Source organism: Hoplias malabaricus, chromosome 1 (assembly GCF_029633855.1).
Source record: "Hoplias malabaricus isolate fHopMal1 chromosome 1, fHopMal1.hap1, whole genome shotgun sequence".
In the NCBI taxonomy this organism is placed as follows: domain Eukaryota; kingdom Metazoa; phylum Chordata; class Actinopteri; order Characiformes; family Erythrinidae; genus Hoplias; species Hoplias malabaricus.
The window spans coordinates 48,181,186-48,204,513 of record NC_089800.1 but is presented as its reverse complement, the minus strand read 5'-3'; the positions used below and the strand labels follow the sequence as shown (position 1 = coordinate 48,204,513).

General features: G+C 36.8%; 3 protein-coding genes across 4 annotated transcripts; 2 read left to right on the top strand and 1 right to left on the bottom strand.

Moving 5' to 3' along the window:
• Positions 1 to 584: 584 nt before the first annotated feature.
• Positions 585 to 4,050, bottom strand: lipt2 (lipoyl(octanoyl) transferase 2). Its single transcript, XM_066685821.1, has 4 exons — positions 3,935 to 4,050; positions 3,550 to 3,623; positions 1,856 to 2,342; positions 585 to 1,032 (listed from the first exon to the last, which is right to left on the bottom strand). Exons 2-4 carry the CDS (start codon positions 3,571 to 3,573, stop codon positions 785 to 787), a joined length of 759 nt encoding a protein of 252 aa, XP_066541918.1. The 5' UTR covers positions 3,574 to 3,623; positions 3,935 to 4,050; the 3' UTR covers positions 585 to 784.
• Positions 4,051 to 8,607: 4,557 nt separating this feature from the next.
• rnf169 (ring finger protein 169) lies at positions 8,608 to 16,575 on the top strand. 2 transcript variants are annotated; one of them, XM_066665382.1, is made up of 6 exons: positions 8,608 to 9,054; positions 10,971 to 11,044; positions 11,278 to 11,364; positions 12,001 to 12,110; positions 12,246 to 12,345; positions 12,892 to 16,575. In XM_066665382.1, exons 1-6 carry the CDS (start codon positions 8,691 to 8,693, stop codon positions 14,077 to 14,079), a joined length of 1,923 nt encoding a protein of 640 aa, XP_066521479.1. In that variant the 5' UTR covers positions 8,608 to 8,690; the 3' UTR covers positions 14,080 to 16,575. The 2 variants fall into 2 exon arrangements, with proteins under 2 accessions (XP_066521479.1, XP_066521487.1); XM_066665390.1 differs by having other exon boundaries at positions 8,609 to 9,054; positions 12,001 to 12,086.
• Positions 16,576 to 17,614: 1,039 nt separating this feature from the next.
• spcs2 (signal peptidase complex subunit 2) lies at positions 17,615 to 22,026 on the top strand. The gene is made up of 5 exons (XM_066678725.1): positions 17,615 to 17,768; positions 19,940 to 20,023; positions 20,138 to 20,302; positions 20,598 to 20,728; positions 20,826 to 22,026. The coding sequence occupies exons 1-5, from the start codon at positions 17,730 to 17,732 to the stop codon at positions 21,010 to 21,012; spliced, it is 606 nt and encodes a 201-aa protein (XP_066534822.1). The 5' UTR covers positions 17,615 to 17,729; the 3' UTR covers positions 21,013 to 22,026.
• The last annotated feature ends 1,302 nt before the right edge of the window (positions 22,027 to 23,328 follow it).

The window sequence follows — 23,328 nt, the reverse complement described above, 5'->3', positions numbered from 1 at the left end:
CTAGAGATTTAAACATTGTGTGCACTTACTATACATTTTATTAGACAATCTTACTTTTTTGTTCAGCTTGAACAAGTCAGAGGCAATACCTCATCTGTAGTTGCACAATTTGTGTTGGTTGTCCTCTGGTCCTCTATCAGTTGATACAGGAAGCTACCCACTGGACACTGAAGGCCAGATGTTGGGTCCACTACCCAAATCATACCTGCTCCATAATGAACAACAGGGTTAAAGGCTGCTAACAAATTATTCAGCAAAAGAGATTGACTACAACGTGTGATTGTAGAACTACAAAATGCTCCTTTATGGTAATTGGAGTTGAGTGTATATACAAGGTAGGTTTCCAAATCCACTTACTGTTCAGTATAGTGTTTAGTGCATTTCTGTGAAGATGTTTGTTTTGCTACCCATTTTGCAGATTTTACTAAGTGACAAAAAGAATACATTTCTCCTCGTTTTTTTGCACTTATACATTGTTTAAAGATGCAAGTCATTGATATGAAACACCAACATTTAAAGCTTAGAAACTCCTGGTAGAGAATATTTAGCTTGCTAATGATGAGTGAGTTACAATCTAGGCCCCTTTAGGTGCTACACATTTGAACATTTTATAAATGGCAAGTAAAATAGCAACCACACAGACTCTGTAATCCACCAGGATTTTGGCAAAACATTTAGCATTTTATTAAGGTTGAACACAGTGTAGTATGAAATGTGCCAGCAGGTCAGTATGCATCATGAGCACTACCACCTATAATCAATGGTCCTTAATTTACAATATTTTTCAGCTTATGGTCTGTTGTGTCAGATCTGTTTCAGCTTTTGTAAGAGCACAGTTGAACTGTTCACTGAAAGCCTCTAGTAAAACTGGAGTCGCCTCTTCAATTGTGACATCAAGGTCAAGCTCTTGACTCAGTGAAGTGACTCCTTTTCCCACAATCCCACAGGGCACAATGTTCTCAAACCATTTCAAATCAGTGTTGCAGTTCAGAGCCAAACCATGAGAGGTCACATATCTCCCACAATGGATGCCTGGAAAAATATGACAGCATATACATGTAAGTTTAATAGTAAATATGAGTGTGTAATAAGGTCAGAAGCTTTGAGAGCCAAAAAGCCAAATCCATAAAAAAGGAAAGACGATTTGTAAACTAGAGCACTGTCATTTATATCAAGAGCTGATGTATGGTGAATGTACTGTTACATAGTGTAAGCTGTAGTATTATTCAGTTGGATACTGCACATTGGTGGTGGTTAAGGCAATCTCCTTATGTCACAAATCAGGTGAACGGAATGAAAACAGGAAGGAGAGGCATAACTATGGAAGCATCAACAAAAAAGCAAAACATTATTATTTATTAATAAAAATGCAAAATCTTGACACAGCAGCAGGTAGTGTCGCTGTCACACAGCTCCAGGGATGTGGGGTTGGGGGTTCGAGTCCCGCTCCGGGTGACTGTCTGTGAGGAGTTTGGTGTATTCTCCCTGTGTCCTTGTGGGTTTCCTCCGGGTGCTCCGGTTTCCTCCCACAGTCCAAAAACACAAGTTGGTAGGTGGATTGGCGACTGAGTGTATGTGTCGCCATGTGAAGGACTGGCGCCCCCTCCATGGTGTGTTCCTGTCTTGCGCCCAGTGATTTCGGGACCCACCACGACCCTGAAACCCTGGATAAGCAGTTACAGACAATGAATGAATGAATGCAATCTTGATATTTATAACAGGGCTCTCCATTACAAACTTCATTTGTGTGCGTGCATGTTAAAAAATGTCATTCCTCAGTACATCTAGATTTAATGAAGGCTAAACATAAGCATTTAAAGAGGGAAAAATGTAAAAAGAAAAAAAAAATCATTACCAATTGCACATATCTTGTTATTTCCAACCCAGACACCAGTGTCTGGAGAGGTAGAAGCTTTGATCCCAAACTTGCTGCATGTCTTGATAACTGTCCTCTCCAGCTCACACACATACCACCTCACACTCTTCTTGAAGCAGCCCAGGTTGAAAATGGGGTAACACACCAGCTGTCCTGGCCCATGAAATGTAATAAGACCTCCTCGGTTTGTGCGGAAAAAATCTGCTCCCAGGTCTCTTAGTCTCTGTTCTTCTTCAGCAGGGTACTGTGTTCGTCTGATCCCAATAGTGTAAACAGGATGGTGCTCACAGAGTAGTAAAGTGTTCCGAGGCTCAAAGTGGCCTGAAGATTCAAAATGTTGTCTGATAAATTTCTGCTGTATCTGAAGGGCATTGCAATAAGAAATCTTCCCCAAATTCACAACATGGACCAGGGTCTTCCCAAGTGACATCTTCACTTTAGAGACAGGTTTGTACACCCTGTCCTTCTATGAGTAAATACAACAGTATGACATTATATTATTAACATATTATTCCACAGCAAACAAGCCATAACCACATTAGTACAGTGAACAGGCACTGATGTTGAATGACTAACGATTCTAAATTTGTTGGATGGTTCTCTATCACTTCAGTACAATTTACTTCTTTACAAGTGACATTCCAAAGCTCAGTATCCCTTTAGCCTACACTTGATGTGTGAATTTATATACTCTATTAGAGTAATGTGTGCACAAATGTTTGACTGATATTGCTCATAAACACCAATCACTTTGTTGACTCACTGTTTACTCTACTACATATATCTGCTTTGTTGGTCTACTTTGTAGATGTAAAGTCTGTGACTGCAGCATACTTTTTGTATGTTATCCTTTTATGTAAGATTTCCTTCTTCAGTGGTCACAGGGCACTGATAACTGAATATTTTGGGTGGGTTTATCATCAGTCCAGCAGTGACACACTACAGGGGTTGGACAATGAAACTGAAACACCTTTAGTGTGGGAGGTTTCATGGCTAAATTAATCTTCATTAATTTCACATTGCACCAGTAAGAGTGAGTGTAAGTAAGTGTGAAGGTTCAATTAGCAGAGGGTAAGAGCACAGTTTTGCTCAAAATATTGCAATGCACACAACATTATGGGTGACATACCAGAGTTCAAAAGAGGAGAAATTGTTGGTGCACATCTGTGACCAAGACATCAAGACTTTGTGATATATCAAGAGCCACGGTATCCATCCAACAGGATTAACTGTGGACGCAAGAGGAAGCTGTCTGAAAGGGATGTTCGGGTGCTAACCCGGATTGTATCCAAAAGACATAAAACCACGGCTGCCCAAATCACGGCAGAATTAAATGTGCACCTCAACTCTCCTGTTTCCACCAGAACTGTCCGTCAGGACATCACATAGTGACCTGGCCACTATCCTGCAAGAAGAATGGTTTAAAATCCCTCTGACCACTGTGCAGGACTTGTATATGTCATTCCCAAGACGAATTGACGCTGTATTGGCCTCAAAAGGAGGCCCTACACCATATTAATAAATTATTGTGGTCTAAAACCAGGTGTTTCAGTTTCATTGTCCAACCCCTGTATGTTGTTTAAAAACTCCAGCAGCACTACTGCTGTACCTGATCCACTCATACCAGCAAAACACACACTACACACTGACACTGACACACCACCAAATCCTACCTGTTCTGCGGTGGCCCTGACCATTGAAAAACAGGGTCAAAGTGGTCTAACAGTTTACAGACTAATATCTGTTACTGTAAAAAAAAAATTGTAGAAAAACTGTAATCATAATTATAAAATGGTAAATAAATGTAGAAAGAAAATTAGGTAATTTTAATGATTTGGCTAATTTGTGTAACTATACTAATTACAATAAATATGTACATTTCTACCAATATTTTAAACGGTAACTTTTAAAACTATAACACGTTCTATTCAAATTCTTTAAAAAAATCCACTAACAATGCAACAAGAAACTTTGAAGGACGTCTGAACAACAGCAAAAAACGAATTCTCTTAAGGTGATTATAATAATGATGATGGCGGCTGTGTTCAGTTACAGTACCTCTTAATAACACGAGACATTATCCTTCGCTTAACAGCGCTGTGTGGAAAAGCGACTTTAAAATCTTAAAATGTAACTGCTTGAGAATCAGTGGTCCGCCATTTTGACCACAGAGCTTTTAAAAAGTGCGAGAGTCACAGACACCGCAGCTGATCCGCGTTTTATAAAAATCTCTGACTGGGGTTGAAATAAACGCTTTAATAATTTTATTCACAGATCGTTTTAAATAACATAGATTGTTCTCAAATAAATGTACATTATTTGAGTAGAAAACGTACTTTTAAATTTTGTTTTCAGCTTTAATATCCTCCCTTTTTGGAAGTCTTCTTTCTGAAATATCTTGAATCCCTCTTTTATTTCTGTGGTCTTCGAGGAAGTGCGCGGTAGCGGTTGCCACCTGCTGAACGGGAGATTCCAGCGTTTCCAAAGAAAACAAAATGGCAGACCTTTACAGAACAAAAATCAGTGCATAATAATAATAATAATAATAATAATAATAATAATAATAATAATAATAATAATAATATAGGAGAAAATGTTATCTTACTTATGGTATAATGTGTTAATGAAGCTTGCGCAATTTTCAACTGGGATGTACAGACACTGTAAATATGGAATCTAAGCCATTATTATTAATGGACATTTATACAAATGCTAATTCCTGCACATAAACGTTAATACAATGAATCAGTTGCAATCACATGTCTGTTTGATCAGCATTTTGGTTTATGTCATGTTACAGATCATTTATTTATTCATTATCTGTAACCGCTTATCCAGTTCAGTGGTTGCGGTGGGTCCAGAGCCTACCTGGAATCATTGGGTCCAATGCAGGAATACACCCTGGAGGGGGCGCCAGTCCTTCTCAGGGCAACACACACAATCACACCTACGGACACTTTTGAGTTGCCAGTCCACCTACCAACGTGTGTTTTTGGACTGTGGGAGGAAACTGAAGCATCCGGAGGAAACTCACGTGGCCACAGGGAGAACACACCAAACTCCTCACAGTCACCAAGAGCGGGACTTGAACCCACAACCTCCAGGTCCCTGGGACTGTGACACTACCTGCTGCACCGCTGTGCCGCCCTCATGTTACAAAATGTAATAAAAATTAATTTAAAAAATATTTAAGAGGTGGATGACCACCCAGTGATAAAGCTGTGATCTTGAAGCATGTTGGAATGAATGTGCTCAGAAGATGCTGTAGATTTTTGGTTTACACATCCTCTGTACTATGCCTGGTTTGTTTTCTGGTCATGCAACCTTCAGTGGATTGACTCTCTGTATCGTCCTCACATTAGCTCAGTTCAGGAAATTACCTAGTTGCTGGGAGGATGAGTGATCATCTACACTGACACATCGTTCTGTGCTTCAAACCATCCCTATCATAGGTATATAGGTGGAGGCATCCCTATCACTTCCAGCTTATAATGGCTTGTCATTTGAAGTGACCTGGATTCCATGCCCCCTGTACCCTGTGTCAACTAATTGCTCCCCAAGGGGTACTGTTCAATGTGTCCTTGTGTTATAATTATGCAGTTACTGATATAATTTCAATATCATAAACACCTTTAGTTATCAGTGTTACATTAGCATGAACTATATGAGTTGCGCATGAGTAAACAATGCAAAGTGTAATGTTGGACTGACGAATAGAAAGTCACTCTGCCTCCTCAGTGCAGGATTCCTCCCAAAGAATAATCTAAATAATCATACGCAGTCAAACCCGTTCAATTCGGATTCAGTTATTTGTAACTGAATTTCTAAGTGAATTTGTTCAATTTACATTTGCCCCTCTTACATAAACATGAAGGAAACTGCAGCATTTGAACAAATCTTGACCAGGAGCATGGATGATCCTTCAAAGACTGATGTTCTTTTGTCTTTTGGTCATTGTTGGTAAGTCTTTCTCTATAGAACTGCTGAAACTGAAATTACGTGACTGAATTAGTAGTTAGACATTGACTTTAACTTTTTGACGTCTAACTAAAATCACTTAAATCGTGTCGTTGTCTGGCCGATAAAATGGATGGAGTGGTCTTCCTGTGGCCGGCACCAACTACAGTGGAGTGTGTCATCCAGTGTGTTTGCCTTCAGAGCTGTCCTTTGGATATTTTGGTTGTGCTGCAAAAGGACTTATGTAAGGAATTAAAAAGTTTTATTTCTGCTGTTGTTGTATTCTCATTTTAGAAACTTTCAGTGCATTTTATTAGCTTGCAAATACACTCTGAGAAATAAGCATTAAACTGTCCCTGGGTGGCACCCTCAAGAATACATCTACTGTACAAAGTCAGAAAAACTGTCACTGTGGTGGTACTCTCAAGGGTTTAGATTCTGTACCTTTAATTAGGGAACATAATTGTACCTTATCCTAACTGCAGATTTTGAAAAGGATTTCATATGCTCCATATTAAGTTGTTTTTGTTTTAAATAGATATATTATGAACAAATTATATTTAATAAGAAGAGAATATAATGTACATTTAGGGAAAACAAAAATGGACTTTAAAAAAAAAAAAACACTGTTGTATCTTTAAAGGTACATTTACATTGCGTGTACCTTTAGAAACCAATAATGTACTTCTACAGTACTTTTTTTTTCCTGAGAGTGTACCTTTAGAGACCAATAATGTACTTCTACAGTACTTTTTTTCCTGAGAGTGTACCTTTAGTTAAAGAAAATACCACAGTGTGTATCAAGTATGTTTTTTTAAAGTTGCATTGATTTCACACATCCTGACTGCAGGCTTTTCTTGTTTGTATGTCTTACAAAAATGTAAAAACATACAGCTTTCCTTTGATTAAGTGAATGTTATTTAATCTTTAAGGTGCACAATCAGACTTTAAGGACGATGTTATTCTTTTAATAGAAACATTTACACTGTTCATATGTTTGGTGAAAAAAAAAAGAAGTAATGAAACTTTTCTAACTGTGTAATTAAACAACATTCTTGTACATTGCTTTTTCTTATACCTTTCTCAGTAATCAATTATAAGTGTTACTTTGATTTTATTTCAGTCACTGTGTCTCCCATATTATTATCTGAAAATTGGAATATGTTCCAGAGTGTGATTTCCCAATGATTGTGATGACATGCTTTAGTAGTAAATTTGATGTCCATGCTATTATAATTCTGCTGGACATCTTTAGTTTGCTGCTGACTGTCTTTTATTGCCAAAAATAGTGTACAGTATATAATTAAGTGTGACTTAACATTTAAAGACTTCCAAACTCATCACCTTACATTTACCAACTGAACAGTGTTTAAAGATGTGTTTCAGCTTGGAGCCAGCAATAACACAGACAATAATCTCAGTGCATTCCTTTATACTTAGAAACATAATGTTTCAGCATCTTCTGAATGACTTCTGTTATAAATGTATCAGACATTAACCCACCCCCATGTTTCTTGTTCAAATTATCAGCTACACGTTCCTTATAGGTGCAATTTGTAGTTCTGCAATCACAGGGTGTAGCCCATCTGTTGTTTTGCATACATTTCACCCTGTTCTTCATATTCAAGACCACAACAGAGAAAAACTGAAAAGCCTGGTGTGTTTAATAGAGTGGCCAATGTGTGGGCACAGTGTTTAAGAACTGCAGAAACACTATGTCTGATCCACGTCTACCAGCGCAATACTAACACAACAACATGTTAGTGTCACTGCAGGCCTAAGAATAATAAGAACCCAAACAATACCTGTCTTGTTGGGGTCCTGACTACTGAAGAATAGGGTGAACTGGGGCTACCAACATAAACAGAACAACAGATGGATTATAGCACATCTGTATTGTAAGTGGAGCTGACTGAATAGAAAATGAAAGCAAAAACAATGTCACTTTAATTTTGTATATGTTCTGTGTCAGAGATTGTCCTGCTGGTACAAGTGGATCAGACACAGCAGGGCTGCTGTATTTTTTAACCCCTCGGTGTCACGACTGGACTGAGAATATTCCACCAATCAAAAATATCCAGCCCAATGTGTTCTGTAGGCAGTATCCATTGACAACTAATGAAAGATTAGAGGACAACCAACATAAACTGTACAGCTACTGACTCTAACTTTACATCTGCAAGGTGGACCAACACTTGGTGTGTGTCTACTAGCGTGGAGAGGGAGTGAAAACAGTTTTTAAAAACCCAGCAGCACTGCTGTGTCTTACCCACTCGTCGCAGCAAAACACACATTAACACACGCTGACGTATCGTAGCAACGAATGCAACTGGCCAATGTTGGGTCAATGTATATATGGCAGGAACAGCCTCAGTTAGCCAAATTACCCAATCCTACTCTTACTGTTCCCGCCAAAATATCAGCCAGTCAACGTGCAGTATGTGAAGTGCACTACCGGCCAATCATGGCGCGGGAGGCGGGGCTTTTCGGAAAAACGGGTGGGAACATATTAAATCTATTTTTAAATAAATAAATAAACAATATTTAGTTTATATATATATATATATATATATATATATATACGCCACGTAGTTAAACATGAGAATATATTGATAAACAACATAGAGTTAAAATAAAATAGGAGAGCAAATAGAAAAAAAATTATATTTATATTTGAAGAAGTCAATATTAATAATTCTGGAAGTGAACGGTCCTTTTTTGTCTGAAGTTTGCATGTTCATTAAAGGTTGGAAGGTAAACGTACAGGCTCTGTCTACATGGCTCTGGTCTGCTGATGGAGACATAATAGGCGGGGCCTGTTTTCAAACAGAGCCCTGAGAGAGAGAGAGCGAAAGAAATGGCGGCGGCGGGCTGCGCCGGATCGGGCCAGGGCCCGGAGGCAAGTGGCGGGTCTGGAGCGCGAGTCTCTGTGCGGGGCTTGAGTCTGGAGGAGGCACGGTGTCCGGTGTGTGTGGAGATATTACTGGAGCCCGTCACCATGCCCTGCGGACACTCCGTTTGTCTGCACTGCTTCAGGCGCACGGTCCAACTCAGCTCTCTGTGCTGCCCGCGGTGCCGGCTCCGGGTGTCGAGCTGGGCCCGCAAACAAACCCGGGAGAAGAAGCTTGTCAACATTGAGCTGTGGGAGAAAGTCCGCCAGAGTTACCCCGAGAGGTGCCGGCGAAGGATGGAGCAGAGAGACCGCGCCACGGGCGGAGAAGGTAATGGAAACAACGTAAACAAGAACCGCTGACTTTTCGAATTTTACGTTCCACCTTAAGTGGTGCAGCAGCTGCATTCTAACGGCTGCTCCAGTTAAGGTGGAACTGAACACTGAGGGGAAAATGACAAGTTCAGCTTCGTCGATATGGAGGACTTTAAGTTGTTGAATGTGGACAATCATAAGCTAAAGCTTGAACATTCCTGCTTCAGATGAACGTTATACGTTTTGCTGAAAAGAAGTTTTAATAAAATTTCTTCACAAATCAATTTTACATTTCGGTGCCGTAGAACTCAACACGTAGAGAAAAATAAAATTACCTTTACACAGACCACATTTTTATTTATGTACGTTTATCATTACTTAATGGGTAGTTAATTTCAGGCAGAGCTCACAAAATATGACCGTCAACAGACCGCTACTGATAGCTTCCCAGGTATTTTATAATTTAACGGAAATAAAGACATCTATCCACTCAACTCTGCAAAACGAATTAACATTCCCGGGTTTTCCACTTAGTTCTCGCTTAGTTAAAGGTCCCTGGTAAACGCTGAGTTTTATTAGAGCAACTATAGGAGATGGTTATTCTTCCAGAGCGACAGCTTACATTCACATGGTTTCAGCAGCAAACAGGATAAGACATAGTCATAATTTTCTAAGCAAATATGAATGGTGTGTCTTAGATTATATTGGAATCTGACATATTTTGCCCTGTCTAATAGGCTTCAAGAAAATCAAAGCTAGATGTCATATACATACGTGGGCTGGAGCGTTTGTATTACATTCCACTTTGTCTTCCTTTTTCAAGGATGACCAGATTTAAGATCACCTCTGCTCAGCCTGGTCGTGTTGAGCAATGTAGTGTCAGCTTGTAGTGTTTTTCAAAGCAAGCTATGATGTGTTTAAGTGAGTATCAAATAAAGAATATATGACTGCTCTGTAAGCTGTATTATTTAACAATTTACTGTGCAGAGGCATTCATTTGCATGTAGCAATATTCATATTTTGACTATCAATTTCTTAATTCAGAGGAGTCAGTTACATTCAAGAAAAAAATATTAATAAGAAAAAATATCTGCTGTGGAATATTTTAAATGCCACAGGATGGGACCAACATTTTCCAAATCTTGATTAATTTTTATCATCAATTTTATTCATATTATCAAAATAATTTTAGACCTTGAGTTCCTCATATGGCCATTAGAGCATGATTAAATAATTGACAAGATTTCAGTCGTCTGTAGCTATACCTGGGAAAATTTCTAAAGAATTAGGGCTAACTCTAGCATATCAACATTTATATTGATATGTAATGCTTTTTGTTTTGATTTCAAATCACACCAAGATATTTTTAGAGGAATAATATAACTATTCTGTATAGAGAAAATGTATCTATTAAATTCAATTGATTACAACAATGGTGTTTTTTTTTATTATTTTAAATATATATATATGTGTGTGTGTGTGTGTATATATATATATATATATATATATATATATATATATATATATATATATATATATATATAATGTGTATGTATATGCATGTCACATCTTCAATAGAACACTTATGGCATAAAATCAAAACAAGAAATGCTGCAAAAGGCAGGATAGTACTATCTTTTTAGGCTTTACTGACTGTAACTAGGGGAAACAACAATATTTTTTATTGTTTTTAATTTTTTGGGGCGACTCATTCACATGTTAAGCTACTATCCTTCAATGGTTTGGGGTAGTGGCCCAGTGCTTTTTAAGCATCTGAATGGTGTATCAGTTGACGTCTGTGCCAACAGTCATGCTCTTGTTTTATTTAATTATTTTTGTTTGTTTGGTTTTGCCTACAAGTTCATACTTTGTGTTTGTTTGGGTGCTGATATTCAACAGTGACCAACTAAACATTCTTCATCTCTCCCACAGATATATTTCGTTCACCTACACAGATATTTAAGGCTGGAGAAATGCGACAGGAATATGAAAAACAAAAGATTAAGGTCAGTTTCCAAAGTGTAAATGGAGGCATTGTGTCTGGGTGATCCAGCAGTCTTGATATTTACACTGGTGACAGCAGCTGCCTCCTAACTGAGAGAACAAAAATGCTTTAAAATACAAAAAAAAGTGTTATAAGAAAAGATCAACTGAAGATTAAAAATAAATGTGTTAATGTAGGAATAACTGTCTGTCAGGATGTATATTAAGTGTCTAAAGTGATGGGTTGTGTTTATAGGTGACTAGGGATGAAGACACTGAAGAGAGGAAGAAAAAAATGCCTCGTAGAAAGGAAGAATGTGGACTTCTCCACTTACATGATCCTGTATGTTTGTACTGTTTTTCTGCTTGTTGTAGTTTTTCTTCTTTCTTCGTCATTTACTACATATCTGAGTATTAAAAAAAAACATAAATTGTTATATACGTTCCTTATCACAATAGTGTAAGCCACATCTAATGATTTTTAATTTTATTAGTTTATGGCAAATGTTATGACCTCTTATGTACATATTTATAGAAATATTGTTTTTAATGTTCAGTTATATTATGGGCCTCATTCATGAAATGTGTGCAGAGTGGATTTGCACACACATTGTTCACATAAAACAAATGTTTCGTAAATGCCTGTATTCATTAAGGTGTTCATAATCTCAATGTTCATAAGTACATGTAAATATTACTGCTCTGGACCATTGTTTGTAAATTGGAGAATACTAATCTACTAAAATCTGTTGTTGTGTTTTTTTTTTTTTTTGGCCCAGCATTCTTAAATCTGGTTTAACGTTTTTAGGAATGTCAATTTTACTCATTTGCTCACAGTTTATTCATGTTTTACATATTCATACATATGAATGAGGCCCTATGGCTGCATCAAACAAGACCCTAAGTGACCCTTGTGTGTTGTGTGGTGTTTAATGTTTATTTATTTCCACCCCCACCCTGTGTGTGTGACCTTCCTCAGTCTTTTGGAGTCCTGTCAGACTCTGAGAATGAAGAGCCTATAGGCATGAGGACCAGACATCTATCAGCTTTTGTGCGGAAAACAAGGTTCTCTCCAGCATTCAGCAGAATGTACTGACATTTGTATTTTATAATCAGAAATCTCATATAAAACGTTACATTTTCTTGTGCATGACTGTCTTAAATTTGGTTTGAACCTTACATGTAACATTTAAAATTACCTTCACTATTTTGTTGTCTTTGCAGTTTTCAGAATAGTGTTGTGCAGAGGAGCAGAAGCTGTACTGACTCTGATGAAGGCAGAGGAAAATTCAGAGCCCCATCACACATTTCTGTTGCAGAAAAGGTTTGACATAAGTTTAAAACTTGGATTAATGTCTCCAGCTGAAACTCTTTTAAACACCAGTTATGAATGTAACTCCAGATAGCAATGATGTAAAAGAACTAAAAAGTATTGCCAGGATGGGGGAAAAAAAACAAGAAACTAACAGTAGTTTTTCTGCATACTTTATTTGCCACGTTTTACCTGGCTCAAAACAACAACAGCAATATAGAGAGTTGGAAAACAGTCTGTAATTGTAGAACTATACAGTGCTTGTGTATGCACAGCGGAGCTGAGATAATGGACAGTGAGTGTAGAATCAAGTTGGTCATAATTTTACGGTTGATTGGTGTACATCTTGCGTATTTTTGTGGTGCAGTTAGAGATTTCCACCGCTAATAGCAAAGTTAAGAAAGTACACTGAGCGATTGATGTTACAGCATCATTTTTAAAAATTGATTAAAAAAAATATTATAGATGGATGGATTTTATTTATTTATTTATTTGTTTATTTAACTTTTCATAATGCAGGTTTTCATTACAACTTAATCTTGTTTCTTCTCACTATAGGCTCGTGTGACTCATAGTTTTAATGCTGGAATCCTCTTGTCCTCTGAGAACAGTCGTTCTTTCTCTGCACCTATTCTCCTTCTTGACAAGAGGCATCATTGGCGCTCGATACTGGCTTCTCCTGCTTCCTCCTTAGTGCCTCACACTAAACCAGAAAGATCCATCAGCCCAGAGAGCAATGACAGCATCTCAGAAGAGCTGAATCACTTTAAGCCCATTGTCTGCTCCCCATGCACCCCACCAAAGAGGCTTCCAGATGGGCGGCTAATGGAGCCCACTATTGTAAAGTCTACTCCAAGAAACTTGACCCAAAGCCTCCAGAAAACCACCAGCTATGAAGCCAGCCCCACCATTCTGCAGAAATGGAAGCAGATTGAGATAGATCGTCAGTGCATCAAAGTGACGTCCAAAGGTACCATTACCAGCCCAGTGGCTGAAGATCTATCCATCAAGCAGAGGTCTGGAGAAGAGACTGAGAGCAAGATTTGTAATTGTGCTTCAGCAGAAAAGTGTTTGCAGAAATGTACTTGCAGTCCAAACTCGGGTGTTTATGGAAACAATAAGGAGAAGTCTTTGAGTAATAAGCGCAGATTGGTTTTTGATCCATGTAGCAGAGAAGACGACACCCAATCAACAGCAAATGCATTCCCTACAATGATAACACTAAAGAGTTCTGATGCTCACAAGTCTTGTGATGCTTGTGAAACACGTGTTCCACCTTTAGAACAAAGTGGAAATTTTATTTTGCCCATTTGTGATAAGTATGCTGGAGTAAGTCATTGTAATCAGGGTACTAAGGACCTAAAGAATGAGTCCACTGTCAGGAGCTGTTTACCCAACAGACCTACCTCAAGAAAGGGCAAGAAGAGGAGCCAAAAGACCAAACATTTAGAATTGACTGGGAAGATAAAAATAGCTAGGACAGAAAGCTGTGATACCTGTGAAATGCATCATGGGGAGAGTGACTTCTATGTTACGCGGATGAATCAAGAGAGAAAGGACAGAGAATTAGCACTAAAGCTACAAAGACAATTTGACAAAGAATGCCAGATCATAGAAAGGCATAAGACAAGTTCTGATAAATATTCTCTACGTTCCTGGGTCGCCATAGGTGGTAGAACTGTGCATAATGCCCGTAGATCAGGAAGAATTTCCAGAAGGGTCAAACACTTCAATTCCAAGTCCTAAATTGACATGGGAGAACAAAAGAATTTTATCTGTGGGGTTTGAGTACGTAGACGTTTTGGAATAGTCTTGGTCTGGAGACAGCTATTTCTACTATTTAATTTTCACCCTATAAAATATTGCATGCTAAAAAGTGTATCCAATAACTGTGATAGATACACCTAAAACAAACTTTAGCCCTCAACATATTTTGCTTGAGAACAGTCTGTTTATATATATAAAAAAATGATAATTAAAAAATAAATATCCCATCTAAAGGGATCTGTTCTATTTGAGACTGTTATTTTCATTTATTAAGGTATTTGAAGAGAAATATAAGAAATAGCCTACTTTTATGCAATATATTATCGCTATAAATCTAATGTATTTTTTGTTAAAATCCAGAAAAGGCACTAATAAGGAAATGTTGAATCAGTTGTAAGTTGACAGCAGCTAGTTTTGTTAGCTTTTAGCTTTTTCTTTTAATTTTTTTTTTCCTTTTATTAACAAACCATACTGTAAGGGGAAAGTTATTCAGACATTATTTTTGTTATTTCACATACTTCCAGTTCATATTCTCTTCCAGCAGGCACATAACATCTTATGACTTTTTACCTATAAATATAAACAAATATTTGTAAGCATAAACAAAGAAATGTTTAAAGTGGAAGTAACATAGATTAAATAAAATCCTAGATTATAAAATGTTCTTGATGAGGAACTGCTTCTCTGCAAGTCATGAGATTAAACATGAATGGAGCAATGTGCCAAAATATACTGATAGTTTAATCTCATCATTTTAGATATAGAATCTCGGAAATTAACAACAAACAATAAATTAGTCTTCATAACTCACAACTGCCTTTAAAAAACAGTGAAGGTGCTTGCATTACTCAGCCCCTGTCCTGACTAGAATCATAATAACAGAATATTCCATGTCCATCAGAGGAACCCCTGTAAACTTTGGGAATGGAAGAATATGCTTGGTGTGGAATCAGAACTGTGAAAAGCTAATGATGTCTGATCAAACTCATTGAAGTCACTGACAGCAAGTGTTGCAAAAAAGTACTAAGTATTAAATTGTGTCCAAATTCATTTTTCTTAGCTGTTTTTGTATTTTTTTTGGGGGGGAGCCATATAAATTTGTTTATGCTTACAAATATTTACACACAGGAATGCATAATTTTCTGTTTATTTTTACAAAGTCCAGTTTGAAATTTACATATGTTCTGGAAGTACATATTCAGTAACAAGACCATAAGTGTTTGAACACTCGTTTGCCCTGTCTGTATTTCAGAAGTGCCCATGTATGTATGATGTCAATGATATTGACTTGAATATCTGGCCAATAGACACAGTGCTTTTATCCAAGTTTGGTTGGCACTATAAAAGCTTTATATACATTACCCAGCTTGCCTCATTTGTTATCTTTGTTAAAAAGTGTTATGTTGCTTTGAGAGATTTTTTTTCTGGTTTCATTTTAAATTCAAAGTTAATTTTGACTTAATGGAGCTTACTTTGTTGTGCATTGTGTTTGCACAAATGGTCAGAGTGTATTTGTATTATTCTTTTGGTCCCTTCTGTATGATTCACTACAGATGATAATTTAGGGAAGTGATCTTATAACAATTTTTTGTCATACACAGCAAGCCTACATAAGTTTTACTGAGAGATGGAAGTCTGGCACTATAAGCAGAATAACATACAGTGCTTAGAGCCTCAATATAAAGTAGACTGTTCTGGGAAATTGTCTGATATTTTAGAAATGTGCCATAATTGCTGATATTTTCCGTTTACACCATCTAACTATTTTTTTTTTTAAACTCATTATTTCAAAGAAGGTTTTTGTTTGTACACTTTGTCTATACACAATGTATAATTAGACATTCTAGGTATGTAGTTAGTTCTGTAAAATGGGCCTTACAATTTCTGTTAAGGAAACATCACACAAATGTATGCACAGGAAGTGAAGGATTATTCTGGTTTGGCTTGGCCTGTTTTTGACTGTTAAAATATTTCATTTATGTTAGATTGCATTCACAGAGTGTTGTATATCTTTGAAAATCATGTGAAAAATGGGATCAAATGGACCCATTGTTTATTTTTGTAAACAATATTTTAATAATACGACTCTTAAGCCACAGGATTGTGTACCCTTCAGATAAACACTAGTAACTGTTTCTGAATTAAAAACAAAATAAATGTAGCATATCAATACAATTTTAATTAATACCATGATTTTCTGGGGTTTTCGTTGTGTTCAAACGTAACAAACATTACTGAACAATTAAACATATGATACATAATTTTTGTTCATAATCTTAGAATTGGATAATCAAAGTATGTCTGCTTCATGACTGAATTGTAGTTCAAGATTTGGCTTGGTTCATGTTTCAATCCTTTTTACACTGTATATTCTACATGCTTCTATTTTCTTGTATTTACCATCGGTTTTGTTCAAATTCAAAGAAAAATATTACATAAACCACAAGGACTTTTTGACAGTTCTGTTAATTTAAAAAAAAATTAAATATCAAATAAATACCTTTTTCTTACTGGATAGCAGTCTTGTTCATTATGGGTCCTACACTTTACAGATAGTCACAGCTAACTGTAGTAATGGTAAGGGATAATGGAGGATGCAGGCTTTTAACCAACTGATAGATTTACATAAGTTCTACAAATTTTGATTTTTTTTAGGTTGTAATCTCTTGAGTATTATTACTGTATGACAAATATTTGTTAACAAATATTAATTATTTGAGTGCATTTTGTTATTTCTAGGTCACATTTCCAGACCCAGATTTTGCAATTTAGTATGAGAGAGAATGTGCCCCTAAAAGTTGAGTGTGAGAGATGCCTTGTGAAGCACTGGCACCCTGAGAAGAGTGTATCCGCTTTGTACCCACTGATTCCAGGTGGACTCTGAACCTACTGTTGCCCTGAGCAGGTTGAAGTGTTTACCAAAATATAAAAGAATGAATAAATGTTCACAATCACATTTATTCTGTAAATATGCAACCTACAGGACTGGTTCATAGGTCTATGTTGTAAGAAACCCTGTCTGCCAGAATCCATGAGTAAGGAAAACCGTAGATTGAAACTGAAATTCTTAAAACATGGACGTTAACTGGTTAATCGGGCGCGAGAAGTCATCGTGCCAAACTTGAAAACACCCAGAAATTACACTGGAATTTTCTCTATATTTGTGAAATAACGGTCTAAAGTAGTTATACCACAGCAAACATGTTATTCTTTTTATTTAATATAATGAAGACTATTTAATACATAAATTATCATTTATGCCAGCAAAAATAAAATCGCACCGCAATTGTCCTAAACAAAAAATAACGCATCTTAAACAAGTAGCTACACCCTGTATAGTGCACTTCATTGTTCAGGAAACTGTGGCTTCTACATTCAAATAATGAATTAAACACCAGGTAGAAAGACTTGCATCTTATATCTAAATATGGGTTGCGCTGTATTTTAAATAGGTTTGTTTATTAGATTGTAGATGCCGCATATTCATGTCCAATCTTGTGCACTGCCGTAGGAATCAGGGAGCGATTTGAGACGGAGCCCCAGTTTCAGAAAGTGATTGTAGAGACTGCGTAGAATCAGTGCGTCCAATCAGAGCGAGCCAGGTCACAGCAAATGTGCAGGAAGGGAAGATGGCTGCGAAGAATGGGAAAAATGGGTTGCTGGAAAAAGTAAGAATTATTTATTATTTAAGGCCTTTTTTGCAGTTTCGTCAACAGCGCTGTGTTTATGTGATATCTAAGGCATTTTCTGTCCTGATTTGAACGGTGTGACCTGCATGGTTTTGTCGTGAAAGCGGAGTAAATTTAACCAGCGCTCAGTTCTCTGAGGCTGAAGTTCTCGGTATTCATCAGTTTCTTATGTGAATTATCCGGTCCACCTTAAATAGTGCAGCGGTTACATTATACACACGTTATATGGCGCCAGAACCTAGCATCGTTTAAAGTGATAAAACAGTGGGCTCATGTTTGCCTCTGTCGCTAACGGCCAACTGACACTAGCTAGTGATACCACTCTAAGGCGTAAAAGAAAACGTGGCGCCGATTTCGGTCTTATTTTTGAACTAACGATAGGAGCGCGTGTGGATGTAGACGTCAGTAAAAATATAAAATATAGAGAGAGATAATGAAACATGTTGGATGCAGGTTTAAAGGGCAAGTTTACCTGAATCAATAAAAAAATTAATTATTAAATTGTAAACAAAGCTAAGCTACTTTGGTAATTTAAAGTGAGTAAAACGTACCAGATGGTGGCTGCATTTGTGTACCGTGGTGGTGAGAGGAATCTGGGGTCACGATATTTTAAGTTACAAATCAAATACTACATCCATTGCCCACAATGTAAAATAGTTGTAACCCCTCTGTGTTTGCGTGGGCTCATCTGAACGCTCCGCTGTCCTCTTCAATCCAAAAACACTTACATGTGGACTGTGTGAAATTTTCCACAGTTAAGAGTATGAGATGCCCTGTGATGGACTGGTGCCTTGTCCAGGGTGTGTTCCTGCCTTGCCCCACTGCGATCCTGATCAGGATGAAGATAAATGAATGCATATATTTATCCTAAGCCTAGACATTGTGTCAAAACTACCTTAGAACAATGTATTTGTAACTATCCTAGAAATGAATACAATAAGGGGATTTCTCCTTTTAATGCGTGCTTGATGCTGATAACTGTTGAGCTGCTTTGCCAGGTGTCAGAATCTCAATGCGTTTCTGTCTGAGCCTGTTACCACCATGGATAGGTTACCAAATCTATAGATGGGAAGTTTGTAAAGCTTTTTAACATACACTTCAACCAGTAAACCACGGTAAACTAAAATTTCCTAGCAGGGCATTGCAGTTGCACATTTTTAATGATGTTTCAAGCACTATAATAGTGGGTAGGTTTGGATAGTTGCCCTATATGTCTAACCATATTTTTGTGTAACTGACGTTAAACTCGACATGGAAATGTCTGCTGTAGGGCATTATCAGTGTATATGTCCCCTGACAAAGTTCTATGAAGATTTAATATAACTGAGAATGTAAACAGATATTCGTTAACGATATTAATCTCTAAGCCCACAAAAAACAATTCCAGGTTGACTAGATGAATGCTTATTTCTGAATATAACGTTATGGGTTAAAGTTATGGACCTCCAGATTTAAAGCTTTAACTTTACAAACATTTATGGCTAAAAATGTTCAGGGTTATTCAGTTTGTTTAAAAAAAAAAACAACTAAAAGAAACCCTTTGTTTGTAAATACTAACTTATTTTTGTAAAATAAATACATTGAGCCAATCTTGCAAACATAAGTGATTCCCTAGGGCTCTATACACAAAAATGTGTACTTTAAACAGAAAGAAAAACTTTGCCACAGTTACTGTGTAAATTATGTCCACAGAATCTAATAACTGATCTTGTGTAGTCTCATTTTAGAGTCAAATGTTCAGCCATAAGTAGCCTTTTAGCCTTAAGCCTAAATTCATCCAGAAATCCAAATGGATCAAACGCCCCCCCTCAGTTGATCAATTCACACCACTTTAAGTTTCAGTTCTGCCTCCAATGACAGCAGCAGTCAGGTAAATTTAGATTCATTATAGTTCACATTTCACATTGACATTTGTATCTGTATTGCTGCAGAGTGCGTTCTACAAAAAAAAAAACACATTTCCTGTTAAGTTGGTTTCAGTTTCACTGTGAAACCGTTTCAGGCCTTTTTTCTTTTCTTTTTTTCTTTCTTCTCTTCCTCATTGTCAAGGATGTTTGAAGCAGTTGTGGTTACACATTAAAAATTGGTGTTTAAGTTTAAAACGTAGAGCAGGAAACCGAAGCTTATAATGAAATTCTCTTTTTTTTCAGTGGAGAATTGATGAAAAACCTGTGAAGATTGACAAGTGGGATGGTGCAGCTGTAAAAAATTCTCTTGATGATGCAGCAAAGAAAGTAAGCAAAAGCATTTATTTGATACAGCTTTGTTTTATTTTATTTATTTTATTTGTGTAGGAGGTACAGGGTTACTGCATCATTTCAGTAATTTCCTTTCTTTCCTAATGGCAGGTAATCATCGAGAAGTATGGGTATGCTGAGAACTTCAACCTTGTAGATGGACGTCTCTTCATTTGCACTGTCTCCTGCCTATTTGCCATTGTAGCTTTAATTTGGGATTACCTACACCCTTTCCCAGAGTCCAAACCTGTCCTGGCATGTTGTGTGATCTCATATCCTTCACATTCAACAAGAAAATTTAAACTAGGATGTGTTCTTTTGTTACTGATAGTTTTCCTTCTAGATAAATGTTTTGCAGTGGAGAATTATTGTCTTGTTGTGTGAAGACCCAATCCATAAACAAAAAGGAATGTGAAAATAATCATTTTATTCTCTCAATATTCTGTAAAATCTGAAAGTCTTATTTGATCAGGAATTATTACAGACTGAAAATATTTAATATAATTTTAAGTTGCAAAACTTCTTTTGTTCAGATATTCTATTGATATATCCTTAATGAAGTTATACATATTTTATAATGATGGCCATCCTGACCTTGTACACCTCTTACAAAGAGAAAAACATCTTTCTTGTGGCCATTCAAAAAGACCCAGCTGGCATGGACCCAGATGACATCTGGCAGCTTTCATCCAGTCTTAAAAGGTGTTTCTTTGTAACCTTTGTTTCACAGAGCCTACATTTGTTACATGTGTGTTATTAACTATGGACTGTCACTAATAGACTAATGTATATTCTGTAGGTTTGATGATCAGTATACATTGAAGGCCTCATTTACAGATGGGAAAACAAGGAAGACGAGGGAGGCCGAGTTCACAAAGTCAGTCGGGATATTCTTTGATGAGAATGGAACATTGGTGATGGACCAGTTTGAAAAGTCTGTTTCGAAGCTTCACAGCACGTTGACCACAGAAAAGAAGACTAAGTAAAACTGAGTGAAAATGAGATGTACCGTCAGTGTGACTCCAGCACGCTGCACGAAGGCAGAAAGAGAAGTTGCTCAGGCCTGTGTGTTTGAGGGTTTTTTCAGCTTTCAAACTGCATAAAATTCTTTGTAATTTTTTTTTTGCTTGTTTATTCATAGGTACAATTTTATTTTTAATTTGCACCGCTTTTTTATATTGAGTTTCAGTTTAAATAAATGTATTTGATGTTATTTGTAAAGGAAAAATAACACTGGTTTTCAGTGACTTTTTTCTTTTGATCCGCCTGAGGCTGATGCGGAGAGAACAGTGGGTTTGATAGAAAAGGGAATCAGGTGGATAAACTAACATTGAACTTGCCCTTTGAGTTGAATAGGCATACGCATTATGTATTTTCATATAAGTATACTGCCCGTTATTAATTCATGGAGTCTTTAATACCTCACAGTTGTTTAACACTGGGATCGACAGTGATCAATGCATTATCTTTACACTTCCAATATTTCTGTTTACGACACAACGCCTTATAAAACATTGGAGTGAATGTCTGGAATAAGTCAATGTATTTGTTCCAGTTTTCATACCTGAGAGACTCCTAGGCCTTATTAAATATTATTCATTGATAACTTCAGATATTTTGCTATACTTTTTTTTCCCCCCATTGGCTTAAAGGCGAATAATAATATAAAGTACCCAATCCATTTAAGCTATCTGTGCAGTCCCTGTAGAGCATGACGTTGTTGGATTCCCTGAAAAGTCGAACGCAGGGTTTACTTTAATGCACAATGCTTTAAAGGTGTTTTGTTTAGTCCACACTTTTGTTTTTTCCTGAAATACTTTATCACATCAACACTGTTTTTGAAGTATTTTATTTATTTTGAAATGGTTACAACTGTACACAAATTTCTTTATTTGGTCATGGATACTACACAGTATTTGCAGGTTTTGGTAGTAATTTCAGCTTTAGCTTTCTTTGTATGTGCCTGCTCTTGAATAAAAGAGGGATAAAATAAAATTCTAAAGGCATTTGTAAATGTTTTCTTAGTGTTTATTTATCAGACTGTAGCCATTTATTTCTTGTTGTTTTATAGTTTTTTTTTTCTGTTTGGGTCCAGAATAACACACCGCTTAAACAGACAACACAGAACCTCACCTATCCAGTCTAAACAGCCCTAATCAGAGCGAATGGATTTAGCCTCTGTTTATTCCATATGCCAGAGAACCAGAAGTGAAATGCTGGTCATTTTAGTCGTTTTGACTTGTTTGTTTCCCTCCCATTTTCTCCGTATTTAATCGGTACAATTATTTCTCCATGCTTCTTTGTTTTGTTCCAATCTGCCTCGTCTCTCACACACGGGTCTAGCACTGTGATTGGAGATACTCAGACGAGAAGGTGGTATGATACTAAAGTCTCAGCATTGCAGGCTAGATGCAACACAAATCAGGATGAATTGTTTTATCCCAGGTGCCCCAGATCCCCAATTAAATTTGCTGATAAACCTATATATAATAAATATATATTTATTTATTTATAAATATTTTAATATTCTATACTGATTAGGAGTAATTATGTTTTTTGACGTATTGTTACTATAACTGCATATGTTTTCTGTCTAATTACATACAATATATAATATAGCAGTAAGCAATAAAATGAGTGTCATCATAAGAGCGAACAACTTACAGAGTCACCGGTGTGAGCTACTACAGCTGACTGGCGTAAATCTAATTAAGAGATTAAACAGACCTCTGCACTAAATAAAATCACCCTGCTCAGGTCACACAGGCAGGAGATCACAGAAATGACATTGCTGAATAAATGGGTCGTTTCTGAGTGGCCTCATGATCTCACTGCTTCAGCTGCTGTGTGTGTCAATGCCGGATACAGTAAAGACCATTAAAAGCTCCTGTAGCAGTGGATGATGTTATATTACACTGCTGGCTAAATAAACACACTTATGGGGTGATTACACATAAATAAAATTGAGAGTATGCTTTTAATTTTCTGGTCATTTGAGGGTTTAAAAACTCCAGCAACACTGCTATGTCTGACTCACTAACACAACACACACCACTCAGTGACAGTGCAGTGCTAAGAATGATCCAGGTATGAATGAATCATACCTGCTCTGTTGTGGTAATCTGGGTGTGTGGGAAATTGAACAGTGTGAATTGGGACTAACAAAGTATTTAGAACAACAATTGGACTACAGCCTATGTTTGTAGAAATACATATTGCATGTATATGGTAAATAGAGCTTAAAATTGAGCTTTAAAAATGTATTAAAAACAAGGAGGACATTTTGATTTTTTACTGCAAGT